The sequence below is a fragment of the Lytechinus pictus genome, chromosome 10 (genome assembly GCF_037042905.1).
Source record: "Lytechinus pictus isolate F3 Inbred chromosome 10, Lp3.0, whole genome shotgun sequence".
Taxonomy (NCBI): domain Eukaryota; kingdom Metazoa; phylum Echinodermata; class Echinoidea; order Temnopleuroida; family Toxopneustidae; genus Lytechinus; species Lytechinus pictus.
Genome location: NC_087254.1, coordinates 35,239,799 through 35,267,320, shown reverse-complemented (window position 1 = coordinate 35,267,320; position 27,522 = coordinate 35,239,799). Strand labels below are relative to the sequence as shown.

Below are 27,522 nucleotides of genomic sequence, written 5' to 3'. Positions count from 1 at the left end.
TTTTCTTCTTTTTTAAAAGAAGACATCACCTCGAATATTTATTTAAACTGTATAAAATGCAATAATTGAAGTACAAAATGAATTAACTTTATTGCCTTTTACCTTAAAAGTCCCCTAACACTATTTCTGAAGGTCTATAGACTCTGTAAAGTACTATTATGTTTAAATTTGCAAACCATTTTCTATTTTGCTATTTGCCAGTACCATACATTTGCAACCTGGATACTAGAGCGTAACTTTTTATGAATAGTTGCCAAATTGTCTATTGATGATGCGACGATAGATTGCAGAAATATGTTGTTTTATTGAAAAATCATTGATGTTGAAAAATTAATTTTAATATAATTAATGTTTTAAAATCTTATTATGAGTAAATTAAGCAGTAATTTTTTTTCAGAAAGAAACTTTGATCGTAAAACAAATTTAAGATCCGCAAATCGCTACTCGGCCTTTTCGTGAGCCTGTCTCATTCAAGGTATATTACAGATCGTAGATACTCCCTGAAAATCAATGAAAATCTTCTCAATCTCACCATAACTAAAACTTTTATCAATAATTACATAACTATCAGTTACTTATTAATACATGAATGTACATATCTAGTAATGATTTCTCTTTAATCTTGCAGAAACCGAAGATGGGACGCCGGCCAGCAAGATGGTACGTGTACAAAGTCGAAACTAAGTTACAGAATATATGAACACTACATACGATCTTACCAAATAATATGAATGAATAGTCGGAGAATCTCCTTATACGAGTCATATTGTATTAAATTGATGTCGTGGCGTCAATTTGTTGTTAGGGCACCGGATGCCTTCAAAACTTACGAGTTATGGCATCATCATTAACATTGCTGCCCACAAAATTACACTGGCAGTAGAGGCGCACGGCCAATATGGGACTCTTGGGAGACTCTCTCCAAGGCAATAGTTTAGGGGAGACAATCTCCCACATTGGAGACTTGCTTTGCAAAAGGACAAACGAAACAACACCAACTAAAGCATGATTTTTCCACCCAAAATTTAGTGTCACTGAGGTCAGAAGCCCATTTGTTTTGTATGTGATTGACAACAAAAATCCTAAGTTAAAGACCTTATCAAAACAAAAGTAGACGGTGAATATTTAAAGTAGACGGTGAAAAGGGGTAATTTTTCATGAGGAATCTGCTTATCACATTTTTATTTGCTGCCAAGGTAATCCTTTTGCAGCAAATGTAAACAAAGGAAATTGGACTCCAAAACTGGAGTGGAGACTGTCTCTGAAATTGGATACCCAAATTCTTTACAAAAGTCTCTGATATTGCCTTGGACTCTTGGAGATAATCTCCCACATTGGAGACAGTCTCCAATATTGGCCGTGCGCCTCTACTGACTGGGCGTAGCCGCCAGGGGCCTACACAGTCACTCGTCAGTCACTCACACTCACAGCCACACACGTCACCGACACAGTCACAGCCTGCATGACAGGGACATTGCACTGCCTGGCCTACCTCAAGCGAAGTTCGTGCAGGCTCCACTTCACTACCGCTACACTACGCTTCACCTACCCGAACTTCGGGACGGTGAACCAGTTCGGATAAACCGAGTGACAAAGGTGGGATGAAATGATGGTTTATTGTAAAAATTATAGAAAAAAATATAATGAAAAAGATAAGTAGCTTAAATATCTTACTCTACACCCGTATTTCACTCCGTGTCCATCACTCCGTGTCCATCCTCTGGTTATCCTCAAAATTGGTGATTTTGGGCCAGTATCAAATTCCTCACATACTATTATTCACGGCGCATACAATGTTTTGAAATTGGCCGTGAATAATATGTGTGAGGAATTTGATACTGGCCCGAAATCACAAATTTTTAGGATTAACCAGAGGATGGACACGGAGTGAAATACGGGTGTAGAGTAAGATATTAAGCTATTTATCTTTTTTGTTATATTTTCCTGTAATTTTTACAATAAACCATCATTTCATCCCACCTTTGCCACTCGGTATATCTGAACTGGTTCACCGTCCCGAAGTACGGGTAGGTGGAGCGGTAGTGAAGTAGAGTGGAGCCTGCACGAACTTCGCTCGAGGTATGCCTGGCCTAACCCAGGGAGCTCCGGCCTGTTTGCGGGCTGGAGCCCAGGGGCCGTATTCTGAAAATTGACGTGTAGCAGTGGATGATCAAATATTAATATGGTAATTGGTAGAAGTACTTCAGTAGAGGCGCACGGCCAATATGGGAGACTCTCCAATAGGGGAGACAATCTCCCACATTGGAGACTTGCTTTGCAAAAGGACAAAAGAAACAACACCAACAAAAGCATGATTTTTTCCACCCAAAATTTTGTCTGTTTTTTCTGGGGAAAGGACTTTGAATCACGATTTGATGGAATTGAACAGGAAAAAGAACATCCAGAGAATTGAATTTTCTTGTGGTTCATTAAGTAGTAAAAACTTGTGTGGTCTGCATGTGGTGAAGACAGATTTTTTACATTGCAAATAAGTTTGTCAAGATATATTGAGGAATGATTGTCTTAATCATTGCAAGTTTAAATTTACATGCTGATGTTAAGATCTCTGTATGCAGTTATTCGTTTTGGTGTGCAATTGATACAAGGGAACGTGCCGAGGGGGGGGGGGGTGGTGGTGCCATGGTATGGTGAGAAGTCCTGCATTTCATTGAATTATAATGGGTTGCAACACTGGCAATCTCACATTTTTCAAAGAAGAATCAATCTTTGTTTTTCATGGGGCAATGTAGGAATTTATATCCCAATCAACTAAAAAATGGCGTTTGTATGTTTTGTTAGTTATATATGCTTTATTTTGCAACCATGCACATTTAAATTTCCAAATAAAAAATGTTGAATTGGTTTTCATCTACAGTTATCGCTACTGCAAGAACAAGCCCTATCCCAAATCCAGGTTCTGCCGTGGTGTCCCAGGTGAGTAAATCAGCTCAATTATTATGTTGCTAAACACTTAATATTGAAGTAGGATTGAAATAGTACTCCTGTTTGAACTTTGTTGAAAAACTATCAAATTTTTGTTTGGTTCTTTTGGTGCTCTTATTCAAAACAAAGTATGTGGGCCAGTTAATCTCTCATCTATCCTTCATCTAATTTCAGCCAAGGTTGGGTCGACATGTAGGCCTACATGGGTAAGAGATGAATCTTATCACTCTAGTAATTGGTGTTAACCTGTACTTTATTTTCTCTGTCTTCCAGACCCTAAGATCCGTATCTTTGACTTGGGTCGCAAGAAGGCTCTGGTTGATGAGTTTCCAATGTGCATCCATCTTGTGTCTGATGAATGGGAGCAGCTGTCCTCCGAAGCCCTCGAGGCTGGCCGCATCTGTGCCAACAAGTACATGGTGAAGAACTGCGGTAAGGATGCCTTCCACATCAGGATACGACTCCACCCATTTCACGTCATCCGCATCAACAAAATGTTGTCGTGTGCTGGAGCTGATAGGTGAGTTGGTGACCATACGAGACGATTGGTTGCTGTAGAAAAAACATGTCCACGAATCAGACTTATTTTCAGAGCCATGGGCCTAAATATTGCTTTGCTTTCGTCTACTTCTATAACTTTTTTTTTTTTTTTTTTTTGGATTCTCTGCACTTTTGACTGTTCATCTTAAAGGTTTTTTCCAAAGAGTTAAAGCTAGTCGGAATGGACTTAAGTCTGCCAATACAAACTTTTAGAGCGAAAATGTTTGATCTGCATGATCACAATGATACCTTACTATGTAATGCAAGCAGGGTTGTACAGCTTTCCAGTTCGCTCTTGTATGATCATTATATAGGAACTGTATAGGGACAGTGATTTTCCGTTTCAAAACAAAGTCTTCCTTCGTTTCAAACTTTATCTGGAATGGAAATTCCTTTTTGTCATAGAAAATGCATACAGCAAAAACAGTTCTGATTTGCAAAGGGGGGGGGGGGTTATTTCCATTAAACAGAAAATCCCTATCCCGAGAATGATGTGACATGTTTGGCTGTGCAGTCTGTATCTTCATTGATTTCCATGTAACATTAATGTTGATATTTTACCGTGTCTATAAATGAATAGGCTTCAGACTGGAATGCGTGGAGCTTTTGGCAAGCCCCAGGGTACTGTAGCCCGTGTTCACATCGGCCAGACCATCATGTCTGTCAGGACCAAGGAGAGCAACAAGGCTGCTGCACATGAAGCTCTCAGGAGGGCTAAGTTCAAGTTCCCAGGACGTCAGAAGGTCAGTATCCACCCCATCAACGGAGTTTTCTCACAGCGATGTACAGAGGATTCAAGAATAGAAAAAACATTGTCGAATGCTCTTCATGACACAGAACAACTAAGAAGTCTTTGTTGAAAATTGGTGAATCAAAATGGCAGGTAGTCTCGACTCTAGACAGATTACATATTTGCAAGTTTTCGTCAGCTGTTCTGGTTCACCAATTTGACAAAGACCACCCAGCTGTTCTTTGTCATTTGACAATGCATTTACTGTAATCTTAATTCCTTTGTACATCGTGAAGCGAAAAATCCCTATTGTCACAAGGAAGGTCATGCAGCCCTCAGGTCAGGCTATTATAATATTTTTTCTCTCCTTGGAACACAATAGCGGAACTTTGAGGGCAGCTAGGCAATCACTTTCATCGCCTTGGACAAATAATAATACAGTGTCAATTTTTGCATGCATTGAAACTAGTATCATGGATTCTCTATCATTGTCATCTCAGTCATTGGCAATATTTGAATGACTGATTTAGAGATTGATATTATTTAAATAATATGCAAAACACTTTGAAATCTAACATAAAAATAAAAAAATTAAAACGGCAAAAAGGTAGGAACTTGCTATATTTTCCTGGGTACATTTTTATTAATTGATTTGCATTGGTTGCTTCGTTGTTTTTATTGGAGAGTATGTCTAAAAATTTTCAAAGACAAAACAAATTAGTACTCTAATTAAATCATAAATACCCACATATTTATATAATTTTTTTTTTACTTTGACAGACATAAATCATGATGGTATGATACTATTTGAGTGTAATCCTGTTTCCTTTATCAGATCTTCTTGTCCAACAAGTGGGGATTCACCAAATGGAAGAGGGACGACTATGAGAGGATGCGCAGCGAGGGCAAGCTGGTTGTTGATGGAGTCAGCGTCCAGTACCATCCCGAACGTGGACCACTCAAGAAATGGAAGGACCGTATGCTCCGCAACTAAAAGCGCCAAACCAACCATCCACACTGTCGGTCATCATCCACACACACCATGCAGACAAACTGTCTTTAGTCCAGTGATATCACATTATTGGATGATCCCATCTTGATGACATTGAACTTGCAAAATTGGTCATTGATTCGTTTCTGAGAAGCTCAACATAAAATGCCTTTTCAAGCAGTGAAATTTCTGTCAGATATGATTGCAATTATGGAATAAAACCACAGTACAACCACAGCAGTCAAGACATGTTCATGGGTTTCTCTTGTCTAGAGGCTGTTTGAAGAAAATGAAAGGCAGAATGTGAGCTAAAGATGAATGTGTTTGAAAGTACATGGATGATGGTTCATACAGAAACTGGATATTTTTTGTGAGGACAAACATTGGTCTGGGGGGGATAAGGTCACGTCATTGAGACCCGCAAAGCATTTAGGAACATGAAAACATAAAGTTGTACTTTTTCATTTGTGAAAAACCAAGGAAAAATAGAAAAAAGAAAGAATACATGAAATCCCATGGAGAATGAAATTTTACATAATTTTACTAGTAGTGCCCCCCCCCCCCCCGATTTCAATTTTTTTTTAATCTGTTTTTATTGAACAAATTTGTTTTAATTTTAAAAAGAGAAAAAGAATGGAGTGATAAAGAGATGATTGTGGATAAAAAGTGGAAAAGGTGTATTAAGAGAAGTGTGATAAAAGGAGAAAAGTGAGCATGCCCAGTAGTTGTGATAGCCATTTACATTTTGGCTTGTTAAATCACGGCATGCTAGAGGATTGCCATATCTGCTGGGCAGACACTGGTATTTGATTTTGAAACTAAAGTGAGTGTGAAAAAACATAAATCAATGGGTTTGAAAAAAGAACAAAAATAGTTAAGTCAAACAATTCTAAATCGTACTGGTACTTGTAAATCAGAGCTCAGCTGATATTATTTCCCCACTTTGTCGTACACGTATGCAGTTTGTTTTGTAAGATTACATTATCAATTTCTTGCACCAAGATATTGATTTCATTGTCTGGTCATCATCGCTGAATCTTTATTTTGTAAGAGCTGAAGAAGGGAGATATTGATGAAATTGAAATGGGATCCTGGCATTGGCATCCCCATTGCACATTCATTGAAGTACTGTACAGACGAGTGCCCAAGACAAATCTCTTGTGACACCAGAATCACATCACTGCATTTCACGATAGGTTTATAGACTTACAAAGAATTTTGTTTTGTACATGGGTGGGAAGAGTTTTCTGAGCTTACAGAAGTGTGCAGATTGGCAGTGTTACAGAGGACATACTATCAGGTAACAATCTAAAGTTTTTGACAGTGAAAAGATAACATAGAGGAAAATGGAGACAAATCTGTATAAATGAGGCATCTTTTCATTCCCGAAATTCATTTATTCCCCCCCTGTCCATTCCCCCAAAAAATTGCATTTTGAGGAGAATGGAGCTAAAGAAATTTGATAAATGACTTTGTATTTAGGATCAGAAAATGACAGGATTTAGATGAATAATTCTTATTTCCACCCCCTTGCCATCCCTCTCTCTTGCCCCCCCCCTGTTATTACCTCTCCAGATTCCCCCCTCTCTGTCCTGTCCCCATTTTTCTCTTGACCACTCTCTTTCCCTCTCCCGTGTCTTTTTTATTGAAAATCAAACTCGCCTGTAATATACATGTATTTACAAAGTAAAATAATTAAAAGCAAAATGGTCACGATGCGATATTGTACAGCTCATAAACATGTTCCACTCCCTCTTTTTCCCTCTTCCCCCTTCTTGCCCTAACATTGTCCCCTCTCTTCATCTCACCTAACACACTCCCCCCCCCCCTCCTCTCTCTCCTGCTATTTGTCATACCGAGCTATAATTAGTTTTCTCCTGGTTATCAATCTCATCCATTCACAATCCACATTTTCATGAGAACAGAAATTAGAACAATTATAACTATAATTCATATCAAACCAAATAGTTTTCTTTTAAAAAAAATCAAAGGAAAAAAGTGTAATAATGAGTTTGATACACATAAAATTCAACTTAAGCCTATCTAAACATTTGTAAAGGTCCAATGTGAATTATATTAAATCTGATACAATCTATTCAAGAGTGTAGTGACCATTGGATGAATTTTTTTCATCATTTGTTGCTTCTTTGTCAAAATCATAATTTAACGTTTGATGAATACACACAGTAAATGCCCAGAAAAAATGTAGATATGAATAAATAAAAAAATTTAAACTAGCATAATAAACGCTGAAAATGTAATCGGAATCGGATGTAAGATAAGTTATGACATTTTTAAGTTACGCTTATTTTTCACAAAACATGCACAATTGACTGAACCATAAAATTTTAAAACAATGGTAATTCCACATCTTCAGGGAGGAATAAAACTTTGTTCACAAGACAATGTGAAAATTAGAATTTTTCCTATAATAAAATACAAAATAAAAAGCAAGTGGGTGACTTCATTAATCCCCTCATTTGCATACCGACCGGGATGTGCATTTAACTATTTTGTGAAATTAAGTGAGAATTAAAAATGTCATAACTTTCTTATTTTACATCCGATTTTGATGAAATTTTTAGTTGTATGCTTGTTGGATTTTTCTCTTTTTATTCAAATCAACTTTTTGTTAAAGTGGTCTTGTCCTTTAAAATTCAAGTCCATGTATTATGTCAAAATGCCCCCCCCCCCCCTCCCTGGCTTTGCAATTGCTTCAATACTCCACACACTATCATTGGTAGTATAATATAATAATAAACTTTTCAACCATGAAAATTCATGTTTACTAAAGTCAAACACGGACTATGACCTAACCCTTACATAAATTAAAATGTAACTAGAAAGGGGTAACACTCCTGCAATTACTTTTTGCATGATTACTAGTATGAAAGAAAAAATTAGCATCTGCCATTTGTTTGTGAACTCACAAATTAAAGCAAGTGTTTTTTATTACAAAATGCATCATGACTCAAGGCCCCTTGCCGATTTCTACATTTTTTTTACACATCTCATAATAGTTACATCTCTGACGAGAAAGATAACATTAATGTGTTAGAAGCGTTACATATTTATTTAAGATCTTGAATTTAAAAAAACAAACAGTAATATAATAAGGAGTGATTTTGAATCTAGCCTCAGCAATGAACAGAGAATTCCTTTTTATTTAAAGTACTTATTCAACACAACAATACGGTACACTTCCTGGATACATGCTGCCCCCTGGCTGACGTGTATTGATTTTTTAATTGAATTTCAGGTTATCCTGTTCAACACAATGAAAAGTCTCTTCTTCATTGTTTATTGCAAAGATGAAGGCGACTATACAGACTAAGGGCCTGTCTAAAGAAGGCTTACAATAGATTCAAATCAAACTCGGGTAATGATCTATCTGAGATTGTGTACTTAAGAGATAAGGATTTAAAATCAATTGCAATTCGAAGTTAAATGCAACACTTTGTCTGACAGGACCCGGGTGTACACTAAAAAAAATCATGAGATGCATCTTTATAATCGCGCTATAGTTCCTGGGGGTATTTCACAAAGATGTCGCACTTAAGGACGTTCCACAGTTATGTTTGTGCGCATTATGATCTGCGCACTGACGTCACAATGGATGAACAGGTGATTAATTAGCTGCGGGTATGTGCTGATTTTTCTCATCTTCTGCACTTTAACTGCAGATCCGATTCGTTATTTCATGAAGCTAAAAAATTGAATTATTCCATGGACCATTCAAAAAAATATTATCTACAATTTCAAAATACTTTACTCTGCAGTGCTGCCAAGAATTACGAATATTACCCTGAGTTTGAATAAATGGTAGAGTGGTTTTGATTTTTTCTTCACATAGATACTAAGCATTCGGCCCATTTTTGGTGTTTTAAAAAGCACATTTGCTCTAATAAAAATGCTGATAGTTTAAAAACAAGCACATGAACCCCTATTTTTTAATGTTTGTACCTCTTAGGTATACCTTCCTCTACAACTCTGCAAAATTTGGTGAAAATGACATGGATTTTGAATAAAGTGCAGCATTTATTGTACGTTTGTAGTTTGTTACTGAAATTTTACATTTTTTAGATTGGGATTTTGTTATCTTTTACGCCATTTTTAATAACTGACAGTGCTGTTAAACTTAAAATTGCAAACAAATAGCACTATTAATAGATTCTCCATTCTAACGATACAATTATTAACTCTCTTGCGAAATTTGATGACTTTTTCATGTATTTTGACTGAGTAATGGAGGTTTAAACTCATTGTAGTAATCTTGGGCGGTCTAAAAATGCCAAATTCTTTTGAATGCGCAATTCTTAAGAACATCAATTTGGGTGAACTTTGAAGCTCTATAGCAAAAAATCAAGCACATGGACCTATGTTTCTTTTTGCATATTTCGAATATTAAGGTTCTAAAGTATCTATGTGCAAAGTTTGGTGAAAATGACATGGATTTCACTTTAACTGTGGAACGTCCTTAAATGCCGACGTGTATCCGATATGTAACGCGCAATCTTATTGATCAATACGCAGTAGTACGTGTCCTCTTGGCATGATCTGACCAATACTGTCATGCCTTTTATACAGTGCGGAACTAGACATTCAAGTTCGACTTATACTTAAATCTTTGTGAAACACCCCCTGGAGTCCTGGAATGGAAAGATCGCCCCCTCTGAACAAGGTAGTGAGTCTTGCTATCCTCTCAGCGTAAACAGCATTTTCGACCCTATGTCTCTTGTACAATGTTTGGTTAAGACGTAATGGTGAGAATCTGTTTAGATATTCTTGGTGGAAAGTACTCTGAATGTTAAAAGCCAATGAAGTACATCAACAGATGTCATCTCATTTCTGGCTGGTTACAATCCCCTTGTTCTGGAGTAGCCATCTTTGACTGAAAGAAACAGGACAAAAAGTAAGACAAACATTTTTTATTCAATTTGATCTGATTTCATCACCACCTGTAATGATATGATTTATTATGAATTTTAATAACGAATAAGACTGGTGATTACACTTTTGACATAGATCATGTGTTTACAATAATCATTCAAACAAAAACAATTAAAGGGGCTTTCACAATTGCTCGTGCGACCGTTTGCGATCATTTTGTCACAGTATATGTTGCACAGAATCGCAATGGTTGTAAGCAGTCGCACCACCAATTGTGAAAGGGGCTTTACTCCCAAAATAGCTATTACATTCATAATATGCAGGATTGCCATCATAAACAACCCGTCGCAACAAAAATAACAACCCCACATATAAAGATAATTTAAATAATTTTTAACCGGATAAGTTTTGATTGCCGCTGTTGTGTCAATTATGATTTTTTACATGGGTCCTCGTGAAGTGAAATATTGGATATTTCCTGGCCTACTTTTCAATATGATTCACTGCCAACATTACTCAGGTCTGTAGGTGACCACAAATTAAAAAAAAAATTAAAAACTAAAAATGCAAATAGTCCTGTACTTTTGCACAGAGTTAATTTTAAAAAAGGTGAAAATACATTGAAAGTAAGCTGAGAAAATCTCCAGCAAAATTAGCTTTCAAGCTGAAGTCTCACTCCCTTGATTATTGCACATGGAAATAATAATAATAATACACAGCATTTATTATACGCCATCTATCTAGTACACTATTCCGAGGCGCAAATAAGATCATTTAGAGCAGATTTCAATTTACCTGTTTCTCCCCATCATCTGAAGACTCGTCTCGTTTCCTTTTCGATCGTTTTCCTTGAAGTCTTTTTCTCTTCTCCTCTAACGTTTCATCTCCTGCCCTATAAGACGATAACATGGCATTTCAAATAAATTTCAGCTTGAAGACATATCTTTTGTGGTTCATATAAAGCCTCAAGAATTACTTCTTTGTTGGCTTAGTTTGTTTGGGGTTTTGCAGAGGATCTCCAATGTAAAAAAAATTACTAGTAAATGCCTGCATCATGGGTTTCATTGCATGCAATATCAATTCAATTCAAATTCATTAATCCAATGAAAAATCAAATCTGTTGTGCTAAAAAAATTTACATGGAAGTAAACATAATACACAAAAAATACATGATAAAGCATAATGATTATCAAGATTAAATCATAAATGTACCAATTATTTGAATACTGCTTCATTTTATGATGCTTTCTGTACTTTGTAAGGAAATATTTGTGACAAATTGAAACAGGCAATGAGGATTCAAATTGACTTTTAGTATGCAAGGACGCACTCAATGGCAGGCATCCTACAGAAAAAATGGGTAAAAAAAACCCTTGTAAGAATTTAGCTTGTATAAAAACAAAAAAATCAAATAAGATCAATGAAAGTTTATGAACAATTGGACAAACAATAAGAAAGTTACGAACATTTGAAGGGAAAGATCATTAATGATATAGAAATCCTCCCACTGGCAACGTGACCAAGATGTGTGATGTCACCCTTTAATAACTTCCCCTTTGAACACTGAAAACATCCCAAAACATCTATTTTTGCCCATTCTAACAATAGTACTAACTCTTTGTCCATGATATATTTTGTGAAACCTCTATTACATGTCCTCCTAAGAAAAGAACACCTGATCTCTGGACAGATTTGATGAAAGTGTGATTTTAAGTAAAATATGTACAAAAGAAATGGGGGGGGGGTTGTAAAAGTGTGACACCTCGTATCTTGGATGCATTGCCAATAGGGGGATGTCCCAAACATAAATGATATCAACATTCAAACGCTCCCAAATTTCTTAATGTTTGCCCAATTGCTCTCAAACTTTCATTGACCTTTTAATATTCTTTGATTCCAAGGGGGTTTATTGTCTTTTAAAAGCCCTGTGACTCACATCATCTTAGCTCTAGCCTTTGGTCCCCAGTTGGCCTGCGGGTTCTCTGGAAACCTAACCAGCTGCCTTGACTTGGGGATAGCATCCGGATGAGGGTCAAAGTTCACTGTGATGCTTGGTTCTTTGCTGAGGATGGATGAAGCTGGACTGCTGGCTGCAAGGCGCTTCTCACTCACAGGGTGATCTTTGACCTGGAAAAAAATGAGACGCATGTAAAAATACTTACATTCAATCGCGAATCATGTGTAAGCCCCCAAAAATCAAGCATACTGGTAATTCTTTAAAAAATCAAGCTTAATTGGGTATTGCAAGAAATTTTAGTTGTAACTGAACACAAATCAACTGTTTGCTTTTTATCAAATGGATTGTGCTTTGATTTTTGAATTACACCTTTTTTTTTCTTTTTCAAGATTTTTTTTTTTCAACTCATTCCATACATAAGTATCACATGCACAGATACATTGTAATTTAAAAATAGCATACACTTCAAACAAATTCAAATAAATGGTTCATTTTTTTGAATTTTTGAATTACACTTGATTTAGATATGCATGTAGGCCTACCCTTTTACTTCACCTCGGTTGAGTACAACACAAGTAGATCTATTTCTTGCTGAAGGAAATTAGGCTATAGCTGGGATTCAAACCCCCACCCTCTAATTCAAAGTCTGGAGACTAATCCACTTTGCCACAACCCTCCACAATCAACAATCATATGAAATATCTTACCCATGCTCTGAATATATCCCAAAGAACAGATGCCGGCGCGTCTGTCTTCAGAGCCTCGGCTGATGCATGCGAGATAGAGACTCGATACCCGGCATTCAAGATGGCTGATCTAATCTTCTCTTGAGAAGGACATTCGCAGTGCAGTACATTACAAAGATGGCTTGTTATGTAATATAGAGGGCAGTCTGACAGTTCCTAGATAAGAGACAAAATAGTAATATTCACGCTAGGTACCTACAGTTGAAGCGAACAATGATTCGTTGAGAAATTTGTTGTAATAACAAACTTGCAATAACAGTTGAAAGCTACTGAAATCATTCAATTTGATTGTCTAATAGTAAATTTGTTATAGAATTGTGCATCTGGTTGGTATGCCATCCTTGTTTTGTTGATTTCTCAGTAATGGCACATTTTCTACCAAATCATTTATTAATCACCATCACTATCATCATCATCATTATCATCATCATCATCATCATCATCATCATCATCATCATCATCATCATCATCATCATCATCATCATCATCACCATCATGATCATCAACATCATCATCATCATCATCATCATCATCATCATCATCATCACCATCACCATCACCACCACCACCACCACCATCATCATCATCACCACCATCATCATTTAATCATCACCATCATCTGTATGCTCACACAGATGAAGCATATGGAATCTCCATTACATTAGAAAGTACAGAGCCTATGAATCTTTGACCTACCTCACTGACTACAGTCATCATGCCTTTCATTCTGTCTTTGTATTTGAATCTATGAGGATGCGTGTCGATATGTGTTATGAGACGCTTCACAAAGTCTACATTGTGTATGGGGTCAACCCATATTGGTCCGCCTACCTAGATAAAATATAACAAAGATATTGAGGTTTCATTCTGGTTCCTAATTTCATAATTCCTCTCAAATAAAATTCAAATAAATTAATGTAAATGTATATATGAAATCCTTACAAAACTAGATACTATGAGAAACTAGGTGATCTTGAGTCTTAATGCATGTAGTAAATACTTACTGTTTCCGCCACATAGCCACTATAAGTACTATTCAGGCCTGGTAATATTAATTTTCATTATTAACACCCATCACTCACTCTGATAAATGAAAGTATTTTCTTGCCACAAGCCTTCATTCATTTGTTGAAACATTATGGAATTTTACAAACTTGTTGACTATTCTCGGCACAAAACATATTTGCGTTTAGGAGGATTTTTGCCTTGGCAAGTGATATATAGCTTAGAGTGTGAGGCAAATTTATGAGATGTTTCAAGAAACTCAAGTTCAAATCAAGCACAAAATCCCAAATCCAGCACAAGTCCATCAATTAAATGCAACTTTGTCATTGATTTGTGTTCATTTCTAACTCCTTACTTGATTTTTGGAACTTGGACTTGATTTGAAATTGAATGTAAGTTTCTTGCAATGTACATTAGATATACTTGCGTGTAAATTGTTTTGAAATGTTTCTTGCTTTTAATAAGTTACACCATGACTTACATGAAATATGGAACCGCAATGTTCACATGCTCTATCTACAGGTGGACCAGTAGCTGGCTGGAAGAATGGATTAGGGTTCCTAGGAATGAACAAAAGAGCAGTACACTACACGCATCAGATCAAAGTACACTTTATTTGGAACACAAACAACAAATAAATACATCAGAACAGATTTAGCCCCACACCAGATACATGCGTCATTTGCATGTTGAGGCACCTTCAGCGTGGCAGTGAACACATGTATCATGTAGCAGGTTGCCACAAGTGAAACAAAAAACAATGCAAACATATATGTGACCAGTCATTCCAAAACCAACAATAAATCGCCAAAAATTAAATTTGGGATTTTCATTGAGCTTTAAAAAACAAATTAGATTTATAATGATGTATAACTTGCCAAAACTGATAAAAAATAACCCTAATACGAACTTGCTTAAATGCAGAAGAAATTCTGCGAAGCTCCCAAAAAATAAGAAGAAAACAAGGTTTGAAGTTTATGGTTCACTCAAGCATGAGATGTGCACAGTGCAATCTCAATGAAACTTTCAGGCAGTCCACAAAAAAAATGGTGTCAAAGAAAATCTTGCATCATGACTTTAATTCGACTGGAAAACTTCAGATTTTAACAGTAAGAAGAATTACTCTTTCAGAAAAGCCAATTTTCTCATTTTTGCTTTTTGAAGACCAAATTACTATTTTGGCTTTTTACGGAGAACCTTCTCTGGTGACTTATTGTCTGTTTCGGGGTGGCCGGTCAAATATTGTGGATACACAAGCAAGCAAACATGACTAGGAAGATTGTGAAACATTGTCATTTAATAGTGTTCATTTGGTATATAATAATCTGTGGGCTTCATGTGGTATATTAATGAAAAAAGTGGTGACAATTTGGGGGTGTCTAGAGAAGGAGACAATAGACTGCTGCTGGAACAATAGACACATTACATTCAAGCATAAATAGAGGACAGTCTATTCACACTGCACAACAATATAATCTTTTCTGGGCAAGGTGTTGGTGGATCAATTCATGACAGGATGTGAATATTGAGCAAAAACCACTACTCAACCAGAACAAAAAAAACAGACTGAAATCTACTACCATTCTCAAACTTATATACTGTCCTTCACACACATAAAGAATGTCCACATCACAAGAAAAGCATGGACGGATCATTATATGACATCAAAACCACTACCTTTTTCTTATTTAATATACCACACAAGGACCCACAGATTTTTATCAACTTAAGACTTCTTAAACTGTTAAACGATTGATAAGGTTGGGAGTGTCATTATACAGGAATGTATATAGAGAGGTCAGAAGAGTATAGACTGCAGGAATGTTTATTTAACCACCTTTTTAACCAGCTTTTTTTCATAAATAAAGGGATGATTTATGATAGTACTCACTTGTTTTTGTAGGTGACTTTGCCTAATCTCTGAAGGTTGAAGGTACCACATCCACTACAATGATAAACCAGGGCTTTCTTGCTACAGATATGGACCAAGGTTTAAATGGAAAACATTCAAACATAGCTTGCTTTTAATTCTTGATTTCATTCATTTTGTGTAGGCTTACATTCCTGTTATTTTGTATTTTGTAACCCCAATCTTGTAATACACAACAGTCTCAATATTCTACTCTTAAATTTATATTTTAGATATCCAGGACTTAGAAACAATGTGTAATAAATGCTATATAAATAAATCACTATTATTGAGGAAACATCTCCTCTCCCATCTTTACATTCAACTTTACTTATCAACTAATAATCAGACACGAATCAGCTATTATTGAGCCGAAATCACCAACTACTGCTGGACTGCCATTTTATGAAACGTAATTGACTGCGCATGAGCAAGCTCTCGTGATATTTCTCGTGGAAAAATAACATAGAAGACTACAGCAATTTTCTGCAGGATAATTACAGTCAAAACAAAATATATCCTTCATCATTAGCCAAACAATCTTTAGAATCTTTGTCAACATACCTTGGTGAGTACTTGACTTTAGATTGGCTGATATGAACCCTAACAAAGACTCTCACATAAAAATCCACAGCGACTGAAAGAACTGGAACAATGTAACGATTGTAGCGATTGGCTTGTGTTTCAATGCACTGTAGAAGGATTCTCAGGGCCTGTCAATATCAAATCATCAAAAAGACATACTTCAGGAAAGATAATTTATAATTTCAAAAATACCATTTATGATATAATTCATTTTCAATAAACATCAGAACATAAAATTGTACTTTCATGCAATAATAAGCAAAAACATTTATCTTAACAATATGACAAGGCTAATTGGTTAAATAGACTTACTCTAAACAAAAATAAAACAAAATACTATAATGAATTGATGTCTTTATTTTTTTCAAACTTGTTATAATCCAATCCCTCTTAAAATGAACTTGAAATGAGCTTGGAAATAGAGCAACTACAGTATCCTGCATTAGTCGACCTTCCTTAAGCCAAATAACTATCAAAACGTGAGTTGATATTAACATTCTAGCTAAATATGTAAGAGATTTCTTTGGTCCCAAGAGATTTGAAATAGGAAGAGTCACATGTGTGCCTTACATCACATGTCATACCACTATATATTGGCCCTTATTCTGAACTTGGGTTTCATTTCAACTCTTGTCTGAAGTTGTGGTCATACTATGGGTAGCAACGTTTGAGACTAATCTCTTTCAGTACAAGTTCAATTTATCAGCTTATTTGACACTCAAATCATTCAAAAATGTCAGAAAATAACTAGATTTGTTTCTTCAGTTCACTTTTAATGCATGAGGAAAGGGCACAGTAAACATAAGAAACATTTAGTGGAAACATAATTTTGAGGTTTTTGGCTTCCTATAGTATAAGCATAGAGTTATACCATCACCTCATTTAATTCATTACCTACTGGAACCTGGTGATCACTGTACAAAGCCAACAGGAATTACAGAAATCGATAGCCAATGGGCTACGAATATAGGACCAGGGCCCGTCTTACAAAGAGTTGCAATTAATCCAATTAACCACAACTATAGAAAGCCAACAACATCAACATTTATTATGCATGTTCGTTCAAAATATTGCTTAACTATGATATATATTCACACATTCACTGTTTTCTTGAAAATTCTGTGAAATTCTCTATGTTTACAAAGGACATTGTGCAAATTTCCTGTAGAAAAAATTATGACATCAATGGATTTCCATAGAGTTGAGGGTGATTGGATCAATCGTAACTCTTTGTAAGACGAGACCCTGGATCGTCATATCTTACCATAATATAGAACAGAATCTTACCATCTCATTGCAGTATTTAGTCTTCAAAGCCATAGCTCCATACTTGGCGAAGCACGCATGGCCATGATTACCACACAGCACAGCCATATCAGTACAGGTAACACACAGTAGACCACCATTACGTACAGCTTGGACACCGGAATCTAAGAACTGAGCAGCACTGCCATATGGATCAAGGTCAACCACGTTGAAGGAATCCTTGAACCGATGTTTGTACATGAGAATCCTTCAGACGAAATAAATCAGGAATGAAGACGAGCTATGGTGTATTTGGTGCCTTTGAATGTTATTTTTTTTACAGATAAATGATACTATCCAAATGTTGTTCATCATCATTCATGAAATCCAAAAACAACATTGACAAAGAAATGTACTTTTATCTTGTTTCAAAGAGGATGACAAGGGGGGGGGGGGTGGTGGAACACTAAGCGTTTAGAAGTCCCATTAGCCAGAACGAAAATTAGAGCATGGAATTCCTTGGATAGGGATATAAAATCTGTCTAACAATTGAAAGATTCACCCACATGAGAGAAGCAGGTCAGTGAAAGGCAATTTCCCCCTCATGACAACCCAAATCACCCATTAACTTCTCAAAACTGAATGCTTTGGGGCGACCATCTTTTCAAAAGTTACCCCAAGATCAGCCACAAACAATATTCATGAAGGTTGGAAAGTAAATATTCCACATACAGCAAAATAATGAGAGCATTTCTATAGCACTTATACAACAAGCAAATGCATACTATTACCCCGGCTTAAACACGACGTCCCTGATTGGGCACTTTGATCTTACATGTATAAATAACATCAATTTATGCATGAAGAAAGGGTTTTATAATCTATTAAAACTTAAATTACACAAGTCATGGAAAACTCACGATGCATCTGAGTGACTGGCTTCTACCAGATCTTCAACATTGTTGAACTGAATATTCCTTTCTATATCCCTGACAGCATCTTCTGAGAAATCATTGGCTACCACTCTCTTGATCCCAGGAACTTCTTTAGCGATTCTGACAGACCTTAGACCAGAAGCTGATAGAGCTTCTAAGAATGTGATCCCTTCCTGTAAACATTAACAAACATCAAAGAAATATTGATGCAACCATTCTCTTGAGAAACCACAGGTGCCCACGCTATCAAATTTCTTCGGTAATCCTAACAGACCTTTAACAGAAACAGAGGCTGTCTATAAAAGGGTTGTGCCTTCCTGCAGTTCGAAACATCATGGAAGACACGTTTATGAACCAATCCTACATAAAAATGTCTCTCCACATTCTTTCAGCTAACTTCAGAAAGTTTTTTCACTGTTGAGAACATATCAAGATAGAGGCTTCATGGTACAAAATGTATCTTTCATTCTCCAGAAGGCAGCTAGCACTCACTGAAAGTCATGTTTAGGCATTCTTTTTCAGAACCAAACACATGCCCAGGAAAAATACATGGTAGACCCTGAAGCCTCTGCATTTATGAGTCTTACACACTCCCTTCTAGTGCTTCAAATTCTCTGTAACAGATCAATGAAATATTGAAAAGCCATTTTTTAATCTAACAAGTTCACCCTAATGATAAGTTGGTTCAAATGAAAGCAGAAGAAAATAAGAAAAAAAAAATTATAAGTCATGACAAATAGGGGAGTTACTTGCCTATGATGTCACAAATCAAGAACTTAAAAAGGTCACAACTTTCTTATTCTTATTAATATTTTTTCTGTTATTAAAATCAACTTATGGTGAACTTCCCCTTTGAATGTTAAAGAACCTCAGCCAACATATTCCAGCACATTTTACAGATAATACTCACCTCACATTTTTTACCAGGATAACAAACAGTACTCTCCAATACAGTGTTTTCTTGGCTGTCATCAGTTTCTTTGATTTCATCTTGATAGTCATAGGAAACTAGGGAGATAAACAAGATTGTTTGCTGAAACTTCAAAAGGATTGGAAATTATAATGCAGTAATATTAGATTACGGCTTATAAAGTGACAAATCCACTGAAGCAAAAGGCGCAAAATAAATAATGAAGTAAATAGACAGGTTTTAAAGGATATCTTATAGTCTCAATTCCACAAAGTTGGGGATGCATGATCAAATGATTAATCGTTTACAAATAAGGTGTACATAATCAGAAATTATAAAGTTCAACTATGGCGTTCTCAAGTATTGCTTTACTTCTATGTTCAATCATTATTTTGCAAGTCATATGAGCGAGCTGATGATTTCATAATTTTTTTCTTACCTTTCAGCCCTTTTCCCTGCAAGAAATCCTCTACAAACAATCCAGTGACAGCAAGACTAGGATATAAAATAAAGGGAAATACAAGTCTTATATTTAACACAAAATGAGATGTACCAATCACAGAGAGCTACCAACACAAAACTCAACAAGGGCAATCCATGGAAGTTGTGATCTTGATGTGATGTCACTCCTTCTTGTTAATCCTCAGAGAATGGTCAACTATAGTATACTGAACACCATGCATTAATCTACATTTTATTTCAAGGGATTAAAAACTTCATTTAAATGCTTGAATCACACCTGTACGTCTGCTGACTGATCCTTGCTCTTTGCTATTTTTAATATTATATTTATTTCATCTCACTTGCAGTGCATGCTATCGGCCTACAGGGAAAAAAGTTGGTCAACCTTATTAAGGACTCTGATCATATCACCTCAAGATGAAATGCCTGAATTCAAAGGGTAGAGTAGAATCAACTTGGAAAGCTTACCTCAGATCCCGATTGATGACTTGTGCGGGATTGTAAAACACCTCGTTAGGGTTCGGGAAAACAATCCGAGCTTTCCCTTCCTCTACAATCGCAGGCTCTTCTTTATCTCCCTCTCCAGACATGCTGATTACAGGGCATAGCCTTACTCTAGGACTATGGAATAGCTTTATGGGTTGGAAAACCTCTCCAGATTTCTATAAAAAAATGGCAAATACACCAGATAAAGTATATTCTATTATAAATCATTCTTATAGGAAACCAGTAGTGAATGGCAAAAGAAGAAACGGAAGACCACAGAAAAGATGGATGATAAGATATGGTATAGATGCAAGGTGGGTCTGAATGAGGGGATTTCTAAGACAGAAAAATTTGGAAGGAGTGTCATCATGACGTGAGAATATAGTTCCTATCAATGCTACAAAAAAGTTACATTGTACATGTAGGCTTTGGTTGACCACTGACAAGTTGTTTACTAAAGAAAACATTATATGATAACTCTGTGAGTAAATTATTATGATTTTTTTTTTTAAATCAATTGTGCACAATTTGAAGTTGCTTTAGATAATTGCGGAAAAAATGAGCCAATAAAATATGACTACGAAAGCCCTGTTCCTGGAAAAGAGCCAGTCATCTTGAGGAGGAAAAACTAATACAGAGGCATAACATGCCTGTGTTCAGAATCTTCCCTAGGTATATCATGCACACATTACTGTCCAAACCTGTTTGGCTGTTGTATAGATGATATTTGGTATAACAGGATAGTGATGGAGGGTGTATCTGGCCAAACTTCTGCTTCCAACAGATAAAAAAATCATTGGAACGATGACTGGATGAAAGCTGATAACATCAGTTCTACTCTTTTCCCACAGTCGATTGAGAGATTAATTTCTCAGCAACCTGTTCAAAAATAAAGAAAACATGGTGATTTTGAGAATTAAATCAGCAGTGAAATCTTATACAAATTTCAAACAATTGCTTAAATGCTTGGGTGAATGGTGGTAGCCTTGTCAAGATAGCAATTAAGATCAGCAACATTTTGTCTGAACAAGCCTTAAGGGAAATCAATAATCAAGTAACATGTTAGTCAAAAATCAAATTCCTATTTCAGTAAATGATTTCTGATTTGGTTACTGATTGCGCACATACACGATGCACTGTTGTCTAGCAAACAGTTCACCAAGCGTAAATTAGCAACAATTATCAAAGATCAATTACCAAAGCCAATCACAGTTTGTCATTCATTCAGAGTCCTCGAGGCCTAGGCCTACTAGTACTACTACATACATTGTGAAACTGCTTTCTGTCAAAGGCCAAGATGGCAGCAAACCAATCAGCAAGTTTTCTTGCAAAAGTTGCAGCTCCTGTAATAAAGCATTTGGTCTAACATTTTGTAAAGTAAAGACATGAAAGAGGAGTCAGATTTCAATCCTTTTTGTTAATGATTATTGTTATGGAAAAGCGTCATCTGTGGTGAGATACAAGTGAGTGCAAAAGATGGGATCCAGAATAAATGGCTGAAACCAAAAGTATATCAGTTTGAAGCCTTCGTTATTAGAATATTATACTGTAATGAAGTTAATAGTGACAGCCAGGAGTAGAAGAAACAACAAGATAAAACAAATATAGAATCTAATTTTACTATCTTCTGACGGGGAATTATTCAAGACCTTGATAATGTTTACATCATCATAGACTACTTGCAGTTAGTTTTTACAACATGCATATAAATATTGCCAGAGTTTTGGAGCTGAGACTGAGAGACCTAGCAAAACTGAGTGGTATACTTAACACAGGGCTCGACATTAGCAGTGGCGCAGGGCAACCTTAATTGAAAGTCGGGCCACCAAAATTCTGTAAAAGCCCACACTTGGTGGCCTGGATGGGATAACTGGAGATGCATGCATGTTGTATGGAGAGTAAAGCTTAGTAATTCACTTGCACCTTATTGGAAAAGGTTCCTTTTGTGACAGCCACCCTAACCCACTCATTCAGAACAATGTTATGATATAACCTTGTTCTCTGTTACTAATCCCTGTGTGGTGAAATATGGTTGGCAATGTTTGGCTTATTTTCACTTTTTCTTTGGGACAAGTGCTTGATTTTTTGACAGTCAGTTTCCATTACAGCTATTCATCATATAACTGGGCTCTTAAGTAAACTTGAATCTTTCAATATTTTTTTTTAATTTAATATAGATCTAGAGATTGAAAAAGGAAAATTTTCTTGACATTTTACTTTTCATCAATAGAGGGCATACACAACAGTATGCTCAAAATTCAAGTTTTTGAGCGCTATGGTGAATACAAAATTTATCCGCAAGTTACTTATGAAAAAGAAATTGCAATCGTATGGAAATCATTATTTTTGTTTACAAAAGTGATGCATTTGGCACACCACAGATTAGAAAGCTGGCAGCCGTCTGTTTCAAGGATTTTTTTAAAACATTTTAATTTTTTTTAAATTTCTCCTCGTACAATAGTTTGAAGTTGAATTCTGAGAAAACTGAGATCTTGCACAAAACGTCTCGTCACAGGAACTCATATGATGTCTCAACTCTGAATGTTGCTGGTTCTATCATTCAGCCAGTCTCCAAGGCACGGGATCTAGGGGTAATTGTCGAGAATGAACTAGGAATGAAGTCCCATGTTAACAATATTTGTAGGGCTGCTGCAATTCGGTTACACAAAATTGGGAAAATTAGAAAATATCTTGATAGGAAAACAACAGAAAAGTTAGTACATGCCTTCATCTTAAGTCACTTAGATAATAATAATAGTTTACTATTCGGAATACAGGAATCGCTTCTTGATAAATTACAACACATCCAAAATTCTGCTGCAAGACTTATAACTCGAAAAGGAAAATTTGAACACATCACCCCTATCTTATCTGACCTTCACTGGCTACCCATTCGATCAAGGATCAAATATAAACTTCTCATATTAACAATCAAATGTATTCATGGTATTGCCCCTGCTTATCTTCAAGAACTTGTCCAGATTCATAAACCCAAGCGCAATCTCCGTTCTGGCTCACAAAATCTTCTCTCTGTAATTACTGTCAAGACCAAATCATATGGGGATCGGGCTTTCCAGAAAGCTGCACCAGCACTATGGAATTCTCTACCACCGACATTAAGAAATATTACCCAGCTTGAGAAATTCAAAGTTCAATTAAAAACCCACCTCTTTCAGAATGTTTGATTTAGTCAATCGCGCATAGAGACCTGTAGGTGTTATGCGTTTTTAAGAAATGTACTATTATTATTATTATTATTATTATTACACAGACGGCTCGCTATCGTGCAGCCACCATTAGGGGGTAAACAATGCAAAATCCCCCCGACGGGGCTCATCGATTTTTGTCTTTATTTCACAATAATATATAAAAAGAACTGTACCAAAATAGAGATTATTATTCCATTTTGACCTGAAATGCACCAAAACGGGGAAAATAAACTTAACAGGGGAAAAAACAGTGAGTTACTTCGGCTATCGCGCAACTTCACTTTCCTGTTTGATCCGAACTTCCCCAACGAGCGTCCGTAACGTTGGGGAAGTAAAATAAGAAACAAGATGGTGGCGTAAACATCGGGCAAGTCTCTTCCGTCTTTTCACAATATTTTTTCTGATGAATTCTTGTTTAAAAATAACGAGAGCGTAGAAATGTCGGAAATGAAGTTTTATCCCATGATGTAGGTATGTGCGAATACGGGCGCATCGCGAGCGCTGGTTTTGGCTGCACGGTTTTCGCGCGGGTTTCGCTGCAAGTGGCATCGCCTCTGTCTGGGAGGCTCATCGAAAATGGGGTTTCATGCGCATGCGCACATAGTTGATGCAATCTCGTGCCTTGATACAGACAGTTGAAAATGTGCTCTTTCTGTACATATAAGTTTCAATGTGGATACTCGCCTGTGAAGTGTGGATATCGGAGCTTGAAAGTTCATCAAATTTTTGGATGCGCAAATGATCGAAATTTTTTAATGGTAAGTAGAACTACGATCCAATTATGTATCTGAATTGTTATAGAATATATTCAAATCAACAAAAAAATCAAAATTAAAAGATTCTATCGTTGAGCTGTCCAGATATAAGAGAAGCGAGCTACCCTTGTCACAGCCAGTCTCTCGGCAGTCGAGCTGCCCGATGCGGTGGGCTCCCGTCCGTCTTTCGGCAGTCGAGCTACCGGTACCCGATGCGGAGGGCTTGGTGACGGGAGCGGTCGATAGTGAGTCGTTCATGCTGGATTGAACTGGATCTAAATTGTTTACTTGATAATATTGTGCCTTTTTCTGAAAATGTCTGTCATTATACCGTAGATTGTTATTCTGATATTGATTTAAATATATACATTTTGTCACAAAAACATTCTTTCCTCCTAAGGTTATAGAGTCAACATGTTTTACTTTGATTGTTCAATCATGTTTTATCATTTGGAAACTGGATTCTTTTGGAAGTGGAATATTAATGTTGACTTATTAAATTAAAATGCAAAATCTATAGTGTTTCTTTTTTTTCTTTTGTAGAAAAAAAATATATTTTGAAACTTTTCAATCATGTTTCGTTATTTTGAGACTGAATTTGCTTTTGAAAGGGGAATATCATAAATGTTGACTTTTTAATTAAAATGCAAAAATTGTTAATTTTTCAGTTTCTTTTTTTATATATTTTTCAAAGTTTCTTTTTTAAATTATTGTATTGTTTATTTTTTCATTTTTGGGGGGTCATATTTCATTATTAGGAGACTGGATTTGCTTTTGAAAGGAGAATATCTTAAATGTTGATTTTTTTTATTAAAATGCACGAACTAGATGTTGTTTATTTTTTTGTTGTAATTTTTTTCACTCTTGTAAGAAAATACATGAAAACTCAGAGGAAAGAATATTTCATTTCCATTCCAGATGGGTCTAAGTCATGTATTTATGTTTTCTTTATTAATAATTTTACTATTTATTTTTTTATTCACTTTTCTTTTTTTAGGGGCGCAGGTGGGGGTTGTGTTTTGAATTGGAAAATGGGGATGGGATTGGTACAAGTTTTTGTGTCACTTTTGTTTCTCTTGTTTTTAGTGCTTGTTTGGAGCTTTGATGTCTGTTTTGTTGTTGTTTAGAGCTTTGTTATATATTTTTCCTGGTTGTTTTTTGTTTTGTTTTGAAAGAAATAGACCACTCTTTTCCTTTTCTTTTGGCTTCGACTAATAATTTGAATTTATTCATTTTTCTTTAAAAAGAGAGCTCAAACAGGGCCTTAGTAATACAATGTATGTATACAAATATAAGACATTGACAACTGATAGAATATATTAAAACTTAATTTTCGTCCTTCTTGATACTTGAAATAAATTGCATACAATTCTACATACATATTTTACACTCAGCTGCTCATTCCTTCTAAAAAAATGTAATCACATGTCCATTGTCTCTCAAATCAAAAGCTACATATTATACATGTATAACAAATTGTTGAAACAATAGAATACATAAGGAATTGGTGAAACAATCAAAATCATCAGAAAAAAGCACACATATTTTTATTTGGTCATACAAAGTACAAAAGAAAATGTTTTATATGTAAAAAAGGACCCCCGTACATACACATATACAAAATTACAATACTAAGTTGAAAAAGAGCTTGTAATTTATATCAGAAAAACAAAGAAATACATTAGAAATTACAATAACAATACTTTAGACAAATTCATTTAGGAAATTATCTACATGATGCTGTCTTGATGCCAACTAAATTATATGAATTATCTATCATAATCACCTTCATTTGGCAAAAAAAGAGGCGAGTAATTGTGATTTTGTGTTATTTGCATAATTAATTAGAATTAATTAGAAAAAAATATTTTACACATAATAAGAAAAATTACAAGATGAATTGATATACATCAATTGAGCATTCTCTCACCTTTCCATTGATACCTAAATTACTTCATAGGACTCAAAAACAAAGAAGTTAGAACCTGTTGAAGACTTGGGTTCAAAATGGTCACAAAATGGTCACAAAAATGGGTTCTGTACTCCATTGACTTTACATTAAGACAATGACCACAAATTTGGATGAATATGCGCAACTTAAACTGGAATAACTTTCTAATTTCTTGATGAAAATTAAAGTTCTTGGTATCATTTTAAAGGTCTTTTTAAGAGCTTTCAAGTGATACCAAATTTATTCATATTTGATGATTTTCATTTTTTTTGTCACATACTATGATGATGTAGGCCTAGGCCTACATGATTTAGACTTAGAGCCAGATCTTTTAGAAGTAGAAATCTCGGGGGCGAAAGTTTCAGGGTTTTTGTGGTACACGCAGATGAATAGGGAGGACTCCCTGGCTTCGTTTAGAGTAAGCCTACGTTAGTAAATGATTTTCACTCTCAAGAAGCCGCCTGGCTATCCATACCTGCTCCGCGCTGTGCGCTATTTGGCGTGAGCTCCTGCAGAGCAACGCGACGGTAATTGCTGTTTCATCAATGCCCTAGACGCCCGGGACGCTTGGCTAACAAACCGCTAAAACAAGCTAGATATAGCTGGCAGCGAATAGGGATAAAGTCGATCGATCTAACGTTTAAAACACTACTTTCACTTGTATCGATCTTCTACATGATACTCCCTTGATAGATATCATTTAAAAGGAAATTACTTGGTGCACTTATTACTAAGACTTACCTTATTAAATCGAAAACTTCGTTCCTTATTCCATCTTTTCCGTCATGCAGCAGGCAACACAGGTGATAACCGAACACGTGATGGCGCTCGACCGACCTCTGCAATAGTGTCCCTGTATACTCTGCAATAGGCCTAGGGCCTTGGACCTCTGCAGCAGACCCAGAGCCAAGGACGCCCTGCGTCTCGAGTCATGGACCTCGAGTGCTGCATTGTATATATTTTTGTTCAGCATCACACTCATGCTCTCTCCATAGAGACGCCTCCTCGCCCTGCTCACTCGCAAATGTTTTGGGGCCCTTGATTAATAAATCAAGACTCAGCTTTTCTTATGTTAAGGGTCTATGTACAGTATCCCCTTTCACTTGCTATCTGCTTTTAGAAGGATTTGATTCAATAGGAAATACTTTTTAAATTTTGATTCTTATATCATAAGATATTTTGAACGAGGGCCTAACTATTCATACTTCCAAGCTCAGTTGCTGCTTTACTTTGCCTTTGGTACAATATTCACTCAAGATTAAATAGGAGTAGC

The 27,522-nt window shown here is 36.0% G+C and overlaps 2 protein-coding genes across 3 annotated transcripts; one reads left to right on the top strand and one right to left on the bottom strand.

The window, feature by feature from the left end:
• Positions 1 to 249: 249 nt before the first annotated feature.
• LOC129269544 (large ribosomal subunit protein uL16-like) lies at positions 250 to 5,444 on the top strand. The gene is made up of 6 exons (XM_064105957.1): positions 250 to 475; positions 629 to 660; positions 2,876 to 2,934; positions 3,217 to 3,463; positions 4,064 to 4,226; positions 5,049 to 5,444. The coding sequence occupies exons 2-6, from the start codon at positions 638 to 640 to the stop codon at positions 5,205 to 5,207; spliced, it is 651 nt and encodes a 216-aa protein (XP_063962027.1). The 5' UTR covers positions 250 to 475; positions 629 to 637; the 3' UTR covers positions 5,208 to 5,444.
• Positions 5,445 to 7,153: 1,709 nt separating this feature from the next.
• On the bottom strand, positions 7,154 to 27,203 carry LOC129269554 (tRNA (guanine(26)-N(2))-dimethyltransferase-like). 2 transcript variants are annotated; one of them, XM_064105956.1, is made up of 15 exons: positions 26,991 to 27,203; positions 21,036 to 21,213; positions 20,317 to 20,510; positions 19,826 to 19,881; positions 19,387 to 19,484; positions 18,462 to 18,649; positions 17,584 to 17,809; positions 16,276 to 16,424; positions 15,694 to 15,774; positions 14,284 to 14,362; positions 13,494 to 13,628; positions 12,759 to 12,953; positions 12,031 to 12,221; positions 10,890 to 10,986; positions 7,154 to 10,095 (listed from the first exon to the last, which is right to left on the bottom strand). In XM_064105956.1, exons 2-15 carry the CDS (start codon positions 21,129 to 21,131, stop codon positions 10,042 to 10,044), a joined length of 1,839 nt encoding a protein of 612 aa, XP_063962026.1. In that variant the 5' UTR covers positions 21,132 to 21,213; positions 26,991 to 27,203; the 3' UTR covers positions 7,154 to 10,041. The 2 variants fall into 2 exon arrangements, with proteins under 2 accessions (XP_063962026.1, XP_063962025.1); XM_064105955.1 differs by lacking the exon at positions 26,991 to 27,203 and having other exon boundaries at positions 21,027 to 21,209.
• Positions 27,204 to 27,522: the final 319 nt, after the last annotated feature.

Bases quoted from the DNA above. Each gene is read 5' to 3' on its own strand.
- LOC129269544 (XM_064105957.1), top strand. From the start codon at position 638: ATGGGACGCCGGCCAGCAAGATG. The intron at 661-2,875 runs GTACGTGTACAA...TTTCATCTACAG, and splicing joins GGACGCCGGCCAGCAAGATG to TTATCGCTACTGCAAGAACA. The intron at 4,227-5,048 runs GTCAGTATCCAC...TTCCTTTATCAG, and splicing joins AGTTCCCAGGACGTCAGAAG to ATCTTCTTGTCCAACAAGTG.
- LOC129269554 (XM_064105955.1), bottom strand. From the start codon at position 21,131: ATGATTTTTTTATCTGTTGGAAGCAGAAGTTTGGCCAGATACACCCTC. The intron at 18,650-19,386 runs GTGAGTATTATC...TAATGTTTACAG, and splicing joins ATCCTGGTAAAAAATGTGAG to GAAGGGATCACATTCTTAGA. The intron at 17,810-18,461 runs GTGAGTTTTCCA...TTTCGTCTGAAG, and splicing joins GCCAGTCACTCAGATGCATC to GATTCTCATGTACAAACATC.